At 41.8% G+C, this 15,026-nt stretch overlaps 1 protein-coding gene across 1 annotated transcript in view; it reads right to left on the reverse strand.

The window, feature by feature from the left end:
• The window catches only part of SLC9A2 (solute carrier family 9 member A2), a 100,571-nt gene extending 89,088 nt beyond the window's left edge, over positions 1-11,483 (reverse strand). The window contains exon 1 of the mRNA XM_047854129.1: positions 10,921-11,483. Within this exon, the coding sequence (XP_047710085.1) occupies positions 10,921-11,218 (298 nt within the window). The 5' untranslated portion in view covers positions 11,219-11,483. The remainder of the gene's footprint in view (positions 1-10,920) is intronic.
• Positions 11,484-15,026: the final 3,543 nt, after the last annotated feature.

The raw sequence follows: 15,026 nt of genomic DNA on the forward strand, positions 1-15,026 counted from the left end.
GAGTCAAATGTGCTTTCAGTTGGTCCACACAAAGATCCTGTGAAGTAGACAGGATGTAATCATCGTGGTCCAATTTTACAGTGAAAATCTGAGACCATCAAGATTAAGGTTAAGAGTGTATGAGATAAGGCACAACTAGGTGCTCTGGAGACTACAGACAGATGCCTAGAACTTAATACTCTTCTCCGGGACAAAACACAGTAGAGCAATGAGGTACGCTGACCATGGATCCCACCTCTACCACTTAAGAGTTGTGATACCCTGGACAGGTTACCTCAGCTCTCTAAACCTGTTTCCTCATCTATTTTTTAAAACTGGGGATAATAATGATGGCTTACCAACCAGAGTTGTTGTGATGATTAAATGAGACAATGGGTATAAAATACTTGGCCCAAATACCGGGCATGGAATAATGCTTCATCCTGGTTGGCTATTATTGTTTTATTAAAGAAACCTGTGATAGAGGGATTATGTAGGCCCACCCATCTCCACCCTCCAATGCCACAATAAAAGACTCTGCTCGGCTGCATTACATTGATCAGGTTTCCCAGCCCATGGATCCCTAGGAAAGAAGCTTAGTAATAGGGAGTAGCAGAATTGCCTGTGGCAGAGTCACAGGAACACGGCAAAAGAATTGTCCCATGGCCTTGTAACTCCACGAGAAACTTTCCATGGATAACAAAATTTTTAAACTGCTTTAGAGCACTTTCACAGGCAGGCTGGGCATGTGTAATCTGTTCCATTTGCCGCTGAAATTTCTAAAGACAGTTGTGAATTTGACTTTTCTGTTTTTCACATGTGGGCCTTTGTATGCCAACACCAAGTATTAACATGAAACTCACCTTTAAAAATATGGTTATGTCACAACCACCCAGAGAGCTTTCAAAGGAATTCCCATACCTCCCCTGGAGTTATTGAAGAGGGAAAGGAATGCATACATCTTCAAACAAGGGATGAATTTTACAAACCAAGATTAGAAAGCCCTAGAACAGTGATGAACAATGTGTAGGATTGTTGCAGGAAGTACATCAATTATGATTCATCACATTTAAAAGATGTAATTGCAAGAGAGTAACCTCTAATTGTGCACGCCTCATTTAGAATGACAATACGCCCATGTCTGCACGTCCCTTTAATATAATAAACACATGCTTCTCTTGGCTTAAGTTTCTTTTGCTATAAAAGTAAAATCTTTGTTATAAATTACTTCCTCCCCTACAGAGTATCTCTTATTATCCCTTGGAAATGTTAAACAGGTGGGGCAGATACATATCCCTACTTCTACTAATTAAATGTGAGAACCAAGTCTTGGGAGGATCATACAACAAAGTTAATGGCAGAACTCAAAGTGCCACAGGGTCTTCCTGCTTCTAATCTGGGGACATATTTTCCAAACCTCAAGTCCAACACTTTTTCAATTGCTGAACTATTTCTCTTCTACCCAACTATGAAAATATAGAAGAGAAAAGGAGAATAGTTACATCTTCCCATCCTGCAGATAGAAAAACTAGGAAAAGAACATACTATATTCACCTTACATTGAAGAGAGTCCATTATGATATCCTATGGGCAGAACATATCCATGGGCTTTTAACACTACATAGCACGCATTTCTTTTAAAAGTGCCATATAAAATGTCACTGAGCCATCCAACAATGTGAACACAGATAAAACCATCTCGTACTTCAAACACAGAAGATTAATATCTAGCCACATCCGAAATAAAGGAAAATGTCTCCGAGGCCAGAAACAAGAGAAGTCCAAGCAAGAGACATCAGTAGGATTTCAAGCCACAGTGAACCTGGGGGATTGGATTCCACACAAGTTACCTGCACTACGTGCTGGGACCTAGCATTTGAACACCTATATGAAGCCAAGAAATCCGAAGTCAGACCAGTAAGGGAAGGATTCATGCATAAATTCCTGAGTCTCAGAGAGCTACTCTGTGCCAAATAAACACGTACTAAAAGATGTCTATAGCCAAGGAAAAATTGAAGGAAATACATCAACTCTTTATAGCCTTGGGCAGAGGGAAAATTCACCTGTGAAATATAAAATTCCAGATTGACCCCACACACAGGTTTAAAGTCCACTTGAATAATATAGGAAAACCAAGCTAGCACTAAAAACCAATCACTGAAATTCTGGTCCCAGCATGAAAACTCAAAACCATTTTTGTTAGAACCATTCATAACTTAAGGGAAACAAACCACTTCCAAGTAAACATCCCCTGCTGAAGCTAAGCTCACGATAAAAAATATAATCTATATGAGGAAATAAATATCCAAAAGGGAAAAATCGGTAAATGTGATAAACATAATTAACAACTAAAAATAACAGAAAAATCTACCTTTTTAAGTTTTTTTTAATGTTTATTTTATTTTTGAGAGAGAGAGAGAGAGAGACAGAGACAGAGACAGAGCATGATCAGGAGAGGGGCAGAGAAAGAGAGAGAGACACAGAATCCAAAGCAAGCTCTAGGCTCTGAGCTGTCAGCACAGAGCCTGACACAGGGCTCGAACCCACAAACCGTGAGATCACGACCAAAGTTGAAGTTGGACGCTTAACCAACTGAGCCACCCAAGTGCCCTAACAGGAAAATCTAAAAAAAAAAAGGAAAAACAAAAACCACAACAACAACTATAAAATGAATACAGTTTAAATAAAATACTCCAAAGGAGTAGTATAAGTTAATTAAATAGTAGAATAGTATGAACAAAATGCATTTTGGACTGGAAAAAGAACCAAAGCAGCATGAATGAAAATATAATTAAAATGAAAAATCCAATGAGTAAGTTAGGCACAGATTAATCTGTGAAAGTATAATGTGGTGCTGGAAAAAAAGATCTGATAAAATCACCAAGAAATAGAAAAGAGATGAAAAACACCAAACGGCATTAAGAAACATGGAAGCACAAGTCCAAGCAACAAAAATAAAATAAGTCAATACCTAGACATACTGAAGAAGCAGCAGAATATCAGAAATAACCAAATGAAAAATCTTAAATACACACAGACAGCAAAGTCTGATTAATTCAAAGGGCAATGAGAGTAATAACATAAATCTCCTTAGCAACAAAACCAGACAGAAAGTAATGAAACAATATTTTCCAACTGATAAGTGATAATAATTCCAACTCCTATGTTGTTATATAATCATTCAAGAGAATAATAAAGATAAAGACATTGTTAAAGATCAAGAGAGTTTATCATTCAAAGATCCTCCCTGAATGAAGTATGTATCAAAGAAAACCAGTAAAAAGAAAACAATGTGGAAGGGAGAGAGAAGAAGTAACAATAAAAAAATCGGTAAGCATGTTTGCAAATCTATGTAAACACTGCTTATAAAAATTAAAAACTAATTTGGAAGAAATTAAATACAAACGAGGTCTAAAAATTAAAGTCTAATTTGGAAGAAGTTAAATATAAACCAGGTCTGAATTCTAAACCAAAAATTACAATTCTGAAACAGACAAATAGCAGTTAAAAATTTTAAAGTTTAAATATTATTAAGGAACAGTATAAAACAACAACATAATAGTAAATACTGCGTTTGCCATGTTCCAAAAATTGTTTACATATTTTACATATATTAACTAATTTATTTTTTATAGAAGCTTATGACATTGGTACTTTCATTATACCCATTTAACCAATAAGGCAACTGACCCCAGAGAGTTTTAAGTTATGTACCCAATATCTCACAACCACAAAATATGTAGGAAAATGTAACTGGGATGTGAGCCAAAGCAGTCTTCCCTGACTCCTGTTAAATCGGGTAATCAAATTAAAATTGAAAAGTAAGCACAAAAGGAATAGAAACAGAATATATAATAATATGTTAAAAATAAATGAAAAAAATTGACTAGGCCAAAATATGACACTAAAATTAAATATACCAGATAAAAGCACAATAAACAAAGAACAAAATAAGCTTGCATATATCTTAACTTACAATAAATGTAACTGTAATTTTTTAAATTACAAATATTTTTAAAATTTAAATTAAATATAAAAAAATCCAGTTATATGTAGGGGTTTTTTTGAGCTTTAAGTACGGACTTTATTTAAAAAAATTTTTTTTAACATAATTTATTGTCAAGTTGGCTAACATACAGTGTATACACTCTTGTACTGTTGGTGGTAATGCAAACTGGTGCAGTCACTCCAAAAACAGTGTGGAGGTTCCTCAAAAAATTAAAAATAGAATTACCCTATGACCCAGCAATAGGACTACTAAGAATTTATCCAAAGAATACGGGAGTGCTGATTCATAGGGGCACATGTACCCCAATGTGTATGTAGTTTAACAAAATATATCTGAAGAACAATTATCTAGTTGATTTGATTGCAATGTTAAGGGAAAAGATATGTCTGGAAAATGTAGATGTGAAAACAGATACAGAAAAAATACATGTGCAAAATCTAGTTTTATTTTGAATAGCAATAGTAGTAAGAGAAAAAAACAGACTATGAGCCACAAGAATATTATTGAAAATAAAGAAGCTCATAATTTAATCATTAAAGAATTCACTCAGAAGATATAATATTAAACTTGTATGAACCTAATAACTTGGCATCAAAATATATAAAGCAATAACTGACAAAATTACAAATAGTAATTGGCATCACAATCTTAGAGACTGATTTTAATGTACCCCATAACCTAATAGATAAAATAACCAAAACTCAGCAATTCTATTAAATATCTGAACACCATAATTAAAATGTAATCTAATCCTCTGTGTGGAGGCATGTTATCTTCATATGTGCACATGTGCCTGTATAGAATCCTACATCCAATAAATAGAGAATATATAATTTTTTTTCTTTCTTTTTTATATTAGAGAGACAGAGAGAGTGGAGGAATGGGGGGGGGGGAGAGAGAGAGAGCACAAATTTTAAGCAGGCTCCACGCTTAGCATGGAGACCAACACAGGTCTCAATCTATGAACCTGGGATCATCACCTGAGCTGAAATCAAGAGTCGGACACTCAACTGACTCAGCCACTTAGGCACCCCTATAATCTTTTTCAAGCAAGCATGGAAAATCCAGTTTAAAAACGACCAGATATTAAACCACAGAGGACATCTCAATCAATATCAAAAATCAATTATCAGGCATATCTAACCAAAATTAAATAAAATATGAATAAATAAAAAATAACCACATATCTCAATATGCTTGCTGACTAAAAACTATAATTCTAAATAATTATTGGGCTAGAATAAAAAAATCATAAGGGAATTTAAAAATACTGAAAACTAAACAGTAGTGAAAACTCTACATATCAAAACTATACAATGCAACTAAAGTAGGACAGAACAATATACTTTTAGCTTTATATACATATATTGCTGGGGTACCTGCTGGCTCAGTCGGTTAAAGTGTCAGACTTCAGTGCAGATCATGATCTCGCGGTTTGTGAATTCAAGCCCCATGTCAGGCTCTGGACTGAGGGCTCAGAGCCTAGAGCCTGCTTCAGATTCTGTATCTTCCTCTCTCTCTGCCTTTCCCCTGCTCATGCTCTCTCAAAAATAAATAAACGTTAAAAAAATATAAATACATTGCCATTCCTCTAAGATATACCCATTTGGATCATGAGAAACCATCTTTAAGAAGAGTTTCTTTTACTATTCCTATTTCAGCACATGAGGCATTTCTTTGACTTCATAAAGACTGTATTGGATTTTACAGATTTTAAATCGGTGGCTGGGTGCCCTTGATGAGATACTTCAGTCATCTTTCCAGCTTTATCACTGATATGTTAAGTTCTCATTTCAGAATACAGGTGGTTTGTCAATTAATAGCAGTAATGATTTCATGCAATTGCTTAGGAAAGTGCAATTTCATTTGCATCACCTCCCTGAATTCTTTAGTCTTTGCCATGCTCTTTATTGTTATTATAATTTGCAATACAGATAAATTTACATAAACATAGTTATCATGACTATGCTTTGTAACACAGTCTTGAGTGTTAGTTTATCACAGCTTTGAATTTAATGAAAACAAGTAAATAGCCACATTTTGGAGGAACTGATGAAGAGAAATGGCTTCTTAGGAGTTGTAATAACTAAAATAAACTACTGAAATAGTTTTGTGCATTTTCCTAAGACTGATGTCATGTTAGCATAAGGGCATGCCTATTTTAGAACATAGGAGCTCATAAAAACATTTGTCATTAAAATTTTTGAAAGTAATATTATGTTTTCAACTATAATTGTTTTTTTTCAGGGATTAATTATCATTGTTAGGTGGGAATACACATATTAGAAAATAAGTAAATTCAATAATTAATGAGCTAAACTTTCAATTCAGGAATGAAAAAAATATATATATGCCAATAAAGTAGGAGTAACTAAGTAATACAGAGAAGAAATTGGTAAACTAGAAACCAAACAAAATCTAATTCTTTGAAAAAGTATAAAATAGATAAACTTCGGAGACTGTTGATCAAGGTAAAGAAAGAAAGAAAAATTACCTGTTATTCTTTTAAAAGACATGAAAATATTTCTGCGTTACAGTGCAGTGATAAGATTCCAGGTGGCACCTGAATGATCCTTAGAAACAATACAAGCTGCTGCAGTCATCCTTCACACAGAACACAGGAAATGTATGGTTAACCCAAAGTGGAGAGAGATGGAAGCTTTCAGACAAAAAGAAATCAAAATTCTTCTTTTAGCTTTATTAGGAACAAGCGCACGCCATCAGGAAGACTGAGCTCCACAAGTGTGTTCAAAGTAAGATGTGGTTCAGAAACAAGGAAAGATCACGAGCTTCATCCACTGTCCAACCAGCTGGTGTATACACTTCAGGAAAAACAAATACAACAAAGAGAAACAGATCAAGGGCAACGATAGGTTTTTCTAAGAGATCAAGATCTCAGGTAATACAGACAGATAACAACTGCAGAAACTATCTGGTTTCATATTTCAAATCAGGACAGACTTGATCCCAGAGGAGAAACCTTCAGGAACCAAACTGCTTTGACTTTTCCTTAAAATAATACTACAAGTTATTTAATGTCAAGACAACGGGGTGGAGGGAAGTGGAAAATTCTGCATCCTAACCCCAAGTTTAAGGGCAAAGGAGATGAAAAGGCAGGATTCAGTCTGACACCTGGAAGAGGCAAACAGGCCAGCTCAACAAGACTACTAGGTAGGTGAGGGGACAAGAGAACGGAGTTGTGTTGCTTTAAACAGCAGGGACCCAGTACTCTGTCCCTGAACTCCGAAGAATGGTAGAACACATGCCCAAGTTCACCTGGTTTAGGATAAATCCACTGATCCACTTCATGGGCAAGGAAATCAGAGGAGACAATCTTAGAACACTCCTGGAAGTTCTTCCTCTTCTTAATTCTTTGGCTACCTATTACTCTAAGCTGTAGAACTCCATTGCTGTGTATAGGATTACCAAGCAAGGTGTGCATTTTATAACTGTTAAAAAAATCAACAATCATTCAAAACATAGATCTTAAAAATTAAAGAATAATACAAGTTCACATGTGCTAACTTGGATCTAAGTGAAAAACAAATTCTAAAACTGCAAAATTTAACACCTGTTCAAAAGTATAGTAAGTTTCCTACATTCTTTGATTTATTTAACCTACTTTACATACACATTCACATCATCATCATGATGAGAGGATTTTCTTTTTAACCAAATAATTCAGAAATTGAGTTTCTCTAATAATCAGGTAAAACAGTGAAAAGTTGAATCATTCAACACTCTCCCGCAAATGTACCTGCTCACTTCTGACTGCAATATTTCTAAGGTTCTATTGTACTGCAATATAGCAAACAATTCTGAATTCACCATCAGGCATGATTTAAACCTCCTACAAATGTTATTAGGAGCCTCCATTTGGGGCAACCTGTTACCTTTGTTTAGATTAATCACCAGCAATGTTTCTCCATGTTCTCTGGGTAGGTAAGTTCAGGTACACCAGGTACATGGCATAAAAGTGCTCCAAATAGAAACCATGGCATTTTGCATGAGTTAACACATCTGTAATCTCTCAAGTCTCCCTGCACAGCTCAATTCATCATCGTGCCCAAAATATGAGCAAATTAAGTCATATAAGTCTCCCCAAATAATAGTTTTTCCAGGGCAAAAATTAAGATAGAATTTGAATGACTAGATACTGTTTAATGGGCTGTAAAGGCATCCCACAATACAAGGACAGTCTTCCTAAAATCCAACAAAAAGTGCAGGGCCGGTGGGGGAGGGGTGTGGGGGTGGATATCTGGGCATTTCCAGGCTTCTCTAAGGGCAGAGTTGCAATAGGAAGGCAGGGCTGGACTATATATACACAAAGAACCTAGGAAAGACCCCCAAGAACTGGCTTTGGGAGACTCAAACTATACTCTCTTCTGGGAACTATATATACCCTTTACCCCACCCATGGCAGTCTCCACTGAGGTCTCTCTCTGGTCAGACCCTTCTGGTTGGGAGACGTGAACATCTGTCTGTGTTCCCATTTCTGTGCCACCCCAGATGCAGGGAAGAAAGGGGACTTAGTAGCCAGTAAAGATGACAATTGGGGGAGGGGCAGAAAGGTCAGAACAACAAGTGCCAGGGAATATAAATACATCTGGGTATAAAACAAAAATACTGCCAATGGGCAGATGAATACACCTATGAACTCATAGAAGCATTTTAATAAAACACCACACAATTAATGGGATAAAGTCAAACGAGATGAATAGATGATGACAGAAAACAACAAGTATGAAAGAGCAACCCACACATGAATAGGAACACTTGGGAAAGGCTGAACCTAAAGAAGTAGAGAAAGGCAGGAGGTTACCCAGCGCAGTGGAAAAGGAAACACAGTGCCAGAGCACTACCCAAGGCTTCAGTTCACTCCTCTTCCACGCCTACTAGTGACAATATTCAGCGCTTACCACACGTCCAGCATTTTCTAAGAATGTTATACATAGGTAGTGTCATTTAATCCCCATAACAAAATAAGCCTCCAGGATAGACACAAAGATGAGACATCAGACAGACCTGGATGGAATTCTGGCTCCCCACCCACCAGCAAGGTAACCTCCCCACTGCTGTTTCTTCGTATAGGAAATGGGGTAATCAGACCTACCCACGATGGTTGTGAAAATTAGAGGTAATGAACTTAAGTGCCTACCAGCAGCTGTTATTAGTGTAATTAATCAGATTAAAATAATCAGGAGTGAAGAACAAAACAAAGACTTGTAATTGAATAGAAATAGCAACCGAGCAGCAGTAATGGAAACAGGGCACAAAAGCACCTCTCCAGCGATGGAGGCTGGGACAGAGTGAACAGAGCCTGCATTTGGCTCCCCACTTTGTATATCTGTGGGCAACTCCTGTAAACTCTCCAGAGTTTCAGTTTCCACCTCTATCAAGGGCGGGGGAGGGTATTAATATCTGCCCTTCCTGCATGGCAGGGTTGTTGTAAGGACCATGTGAGGAGACAGCACCTGAGTTTATTGTTACAGACAAGGAGTTTACGTAAATGTGTATACCCTACCTGATAGATGGGGAAATCCACTTCCCCTGCTTCCACTTCTCAGGTGGAATTAAAACACTGAACTAGTACAACAATGTCAAAGCCAGGCAACTGCAGCCTGAAAAGTCTCTAAACAGCATGTGCCTCCTTTGGCCACCATTAATAGAATCTAATTAATTTTATCTGACATCAGGCTTACCTCCCACAACTTCCACCCTCCTGCAAACCATCTCTTCTTACCTGCTTTGTGCCTTCCTCCCAATTTGTGCCTTTGTTCATTCCTCTCTGGAATGTTGTTCCCTTTCATCTCCGACTGACCCTACCCTGGTCATCCTTGAAAGCCCAATTTAAATGCTCCCTTCACATCGTGAAGTGACTTCTGCCTCCCGACACTGCCATATTATCTTTTCTGAATTTGTCACACGACTTAGCACTTTCTTGTATTAGGGTCACTGGTGTGTATGACATCTCTCCCACCAATCAAGAAGCCCAAGGCCAACAGGCAAGGCGTCTTCTCATCCTTTAGGGCGACCTGCCTCACGGTGCAGCACAGGATCTTTCCGAGGACAAATGCAGAAGACGTATGCAATAATGCATACGTGTCTTTCGACCTAATAACTTTTTGAATCATGATGACAGTAGTTGACATATTTTAAAATAAAAAAAGTATTTAAAATATAAAGCAAAAATAGCATAAAGCACCATGAGCACAACAAAAGTTTACGTGTTGGGGGCGTGGGGAATGCAGATGAGAAAAGACATTCTGCGCTTCTGCTTTCCAAATGAGAGTTAAGGAGACAGTTTAAAAAGTGGGTTAATTATTTTTAAATATGCATCTTGCTTCACTGGCCTCAGTCACCTAAGAAAACGCTTCCTGGATAGTGACAGCCTCAGCCCAAAGGAGGGGAGGAGACAGGGTGTTCCTGTCGCAGCTGCAGGCACTCAGTCGTCGGTCCTCTTCCATGCACCTCATTAGTCAGGTGCATGGCAGGGTCTGGGTCACTGCCAAGGCGCCTCTCTCTCGGAGCATCCAGGGCTTTAACCGTTTTAGTCTCTGTGCTAGCCCGCGCCTCTCTCCCAGTGGGGGAGACCAATAAACCTCAGCTAACTCGCCTCCTCCCTCAGTAAACAGGTCTCTACTTTGGCAGGAGGCTGTACCACTTGGTGTCCGAGGCAAAAGTAAGCAGCAAATCGCTGAGTTTGTATGGACTAATAGCTTCGGGCTATTTCAAGGCCAATGTCCACTTAAGAACCAAAGCATGAAAGTGTTCCTCCCGGGGTCCCTGTGGAACAGAAGCTGCTTTGTCGCCCCTGCCCTGATCCGCAGGGAGGTGGCCACCACCCAGAGGCCAACTCGCCTACTCGGACGCCCACCTGGGCGTCCCCTTCCGATCGCCTCCACCCCAGCTCCCGGGTCCAGCTCGCTCACCTATCTTGGCCAGGGAGGCCAGCAGGATCCACAGGGTGATCTCGAAGGGGATCTGCACGTGGGGATAATCCAGGGTGAACACTGGCAAACGACTCTCCTCGAACGGCGTCGTTCCGGGAGCCACCACGCTCGCGGGGCTCGGCGGGCTGGAGCTGGAGCCCATAGCCCTGGACGCGTCCAGCAGGGTCTCAGCCAGGGTGCCCGCCGGCCCCGCCACCTGCAGGAGCAGCAGCAGCAGCAGCAGTGGCGGCGGCGGTGGCGGCGCCCACAGGCTCCTCCCGGCGCCCGCGGGCTCCATGGGGTCGGCTCCCCGAGCTGCCGGCGAGCCCCGCGCTCGGACCTCCGCGAGCTCAGCGCATCGCTCCGAGGCAGCGCCGCGCGCTCGGCTGCGCACAGTGCGGATCCGTGAGCCGCCGCCCGCCGCGGGGCCGGGGTCTCTGCAGCTGCCGGTTCGGTCCCCGCTGCGAGCGGGCACACCGCCTGGCCGAGCGCGCACCCTCAGCCGCCCTCCGCCGCCGGCCGCCGGCCCATGCCCGGTGCGCCGCTCGCCGGCCGCAGCTGCAGGCCCTGCCCCGGGCGGCCCGCGGGCGGGGGCGGGGGCAGGGGCGGGGCGGGCACGGCGCCCGGGCCGCGGGGCGGGAGGACGCGAGCACCGGGCCGACGCGCCGCGCACCTGCCCCAGCCCGCGGGCGACGCGGGGCCGCGCTCCTCTCTAGCCCGCACCGCGCGCCCGGCCCCCCCACCCCCGGAACCAGCCGGCTCCGGGCGGAATCGCGCAAGGTGGCCGGAGCTGTCCCCGCCCCGGAGGCAGCGTCGGGCGTCCCTCCAGCGAAGGGGCCGGCGCGACCCACGCGTCGCGCCCTTTCCCCCGCAGGCTCCTACGAGGGGACGCCGGGTGTGCCGGGCTCGCGCCCAGGCGCCGCAGGCTCGGGGTCCGGAGGGGAGGCCGGCCCCGCGGGGTGGGGGCGCTCCCGGCCCGGCCCCGGAGCTGCGGAGGCCGGGACACACTGGGGAGCTCTGTGGCTGTTTCAGAAAGTTGAGAAAAGCCTCATTTTGTTCCCCTTCCGAGGGTTATCACATCGCGTACTGTACAGGGCATTCTGCGCGCTGAAACTGTCCGTGCCAGACTCTCTTCCCACGCTCCCACTTTTCTCGTCCACCCCGTACTGGTTTCGCTCCCTCCACCACTGTCGCTTCCCCTGTTTTCTCCCTGCCCCCGGTCACGAAAAAGAAAAACAGCTGTCTCTGTTTTCAGGCTTAGAGGTGCACATGTCCGAGAGCAACACAAATATAATTATTTCGTGAAAAGCCAGTGATTTGCCTAGCTCAGATTGACTCGCTCCGCTAATTACAGGACGGGTTGCGGTTAGGAGAGGGGAGGAAAAGGGAGCGCGATTCTCCTTGGATCTCCAGGAGCTTCCAGCGCCGACCGCCCCCTGCCTTCGGAGCGCAGCCTGCTCACAGGGCAGTTTTCCGCTTCCCTGGGTGAAGTCTTACTGCCCCAGTATCTTCATCACCAGAAACTGAAAGGATCCATCGTCGAAAGCGGACCGGTCGTCATTCAAATAATTGAAACCGTTTTCCCTTCGATATTTAGGAAATAAAACCCTTCTCTTTTTTCAAATGTTTTCAATGTCAAAATATGATTCCTGCTACTAAGCACTCGGCATTTCAGAGTTTAAAGCAGACCCCCCCCCCCCCAGTTCTAACATAGGGAATCTATGAGAGGTCAACAGAGGATACACGGGAGAAAGAAAGGAAAAAAAAAAGGTCTCCACCTGAATAGAGCATATAAGTCATCTTCAGACTTTGAAAGTTATGCAGGACAAGTCCAGGATAAGAGAAGGATTCTAGGAGTACTTCAGTTAATATAAAGCATTAGTGTTTCAAAAGTGTAACAAGAATTGAATGTAGGGATGTCCTATCTTCTTAAAGAGAATCAACGAGCCATTCAAAAATCTGCCTGCCTTCTAAATTTTCATTAAAAAGTATGTGCTTCATATGCCTGGGAAGAAAGGAGCAGCAAATAATACGTTTGTCAAACTGTGTAGCTCTATGTGGGGAGCTGCATGCAAAGCACTTTACCTGTATTTTTTGTCAATTATCACAAAACCTCAAAGAGGCAGACATTCTTCTACCCATTTTACATTCTTGTACCCCTTTTGTAAGCGAAGAATTGTCGATGAAGAAATACTTAAAAGCAAACAAGCAAGCAAGCTGATGTACCCAAGTTTACCAATCAAATAATGGTCTAGGAGGAATTTAAGTCAGCCTGTCCATGCCAGCACTCCCTCCACCTGAGGACTAGTTGGCCATGAATGGCAGATTATTTTCTCCAGTGGTTTTACATAGAACAGTGGAGGCTAATTTAAAGATTGTCCAAAAAAGCCACAGCAGAATAAAGTTTTCTTTGCAGTAAGCAAATCGGGCCAGTTCTACAAGTTTAGTGAAATAACAGCAGGGCAAGGGCACATTCAGACAATAATTTCTAGAAGTTTGAATCACAGAATGCTTTGAAGAATGATTGTGCATCATAAACAAGAAAACAAATGACAAATCTATGTTTCTGGGATCTGACTGCCCATAGCAACTGTAGAAATTACAGACTCTAGTATCACTTGTATAAATCTGTGTTATTGTAGTTAAAGATTATCAGCTTTTTCTTTTACATTTAGAAAAGTACTCTTTTCTATAAATGGAAGATGAAGGACTTAGTTTTATAAACAATCTTTTCATCCTTCCCCTAAAGCAAATAACAAAGTATCAAACTATACTCCCATGCTGAGGAGGGCCTGGCTGAGCCATTTTTCAAAGGGGCCTATGAGTCAGAACTCAACCCCTGAAAGTGGTAACACCACCTATTACTGTACACATGAAATGACTGAAGGTAAGATCATATCTCTATCAAATTAAAATCCTTCAGTGACTTTTCAGTGCCATTTGGAAAGATTAACATCCTACAGTGGCTTACCTGATTTGACCTCTGCCTTTACTACTACTTTACTCTATCCCATCACCACCAATGCACTGTGAACTCTGACCAAAGTTCCAGGCTCCCTCTCACCTCAGGACCTTTGCACATTCTGTTCTTCCTCTTTTCTGCCCTTCACATTGTTAATTCTTCCTGGGGTCTCTGCTTGAAGGTAGCTGGTTCAAGGATGTCTTACCTGACACCTACCTTTCTGGACTAATTAGAATCCCATTTTATGCCTTTGGTGTCTTTCCATAGCTTTCTGTCTTAGCACTTAATCATTTTACTTTTCTCACACTAGACCAAAAGCTCTGTGAAGATAAGGGGGATCGCTTTGATTAACTTGCTTATCCTTAGCTCCTAGCACAGTGCCTAGAATAAATACCACTTAGTATGTATCCAATGAAGGCCAGCTCTCCTGCCTTAGGGGTATAGGCTGCAGTCCTTTTCCTGACTGTATCAGTCACAGGAAGGATATGAAGGGTTCCACATGAAATGTTTCCCTTCAATGATCCCTGGTTCATATTTTGGGATCTCACATCTCCCTTTTTTCTTTCTACCCAAATGATGTGAAAATCTGATCACATGGCAGGATATGTAAATATTTTCATACTTTGGGGTGCCTGGGTGGCTCAGTGGGTTAAATGTCTATTGATTTCAGCTCAGGTAGGTCATGACCTCACGGTTTGCAAGTTTGAGCGCCAAATGGGGCTCTGCACTGAGAGTGCAGAGCCTATTTGGGATTCTCTCTCTGCCCCTCTCCTGCTCGCTCTCTCTCTCTCTCTCTCTCTCAAAATAAATAAATAAACATTTAAACAATATTTTCATGAAGGGTAACTACCTGATTTGAGACTGACCTTCACAAAGGAGCATATGAATCCTCCCCGAGAAACCGGTGAGGCTTTTTCTCTGCCCTTTGATCCGACGCGGTCGATTGGAATTTTATAATCCTGTAACAGAAATAATTCCTGAACCATCCAGTCATGAAACTGGACAGTACCTCTGGCATCACTAACACTCACAAAGGACTTTGGAATTTAGCTCAAGAGAAAGTGCACCTTAAAAAATAGAAATGTGAGTCCTGCAGGGAAGATGAGGATCATCCTAGTGCAAGGCTGCTCTTAAATCTCCGCCT

Source organism: Prionailurus viverrinus, chromosome A3 (assembly GCF_022837055.1).
Source record: "Prionailurus viverrinus isolate Anna chromosome A3, UM_Priviv_1.0, whole genome shotgun sequence".
Lineage (NCBI taxonomy): Eukaryota > Metazoa > Chordata > Mammalia > Carnivora > Felidae > Prionailurus > Prionailurus viverrinus.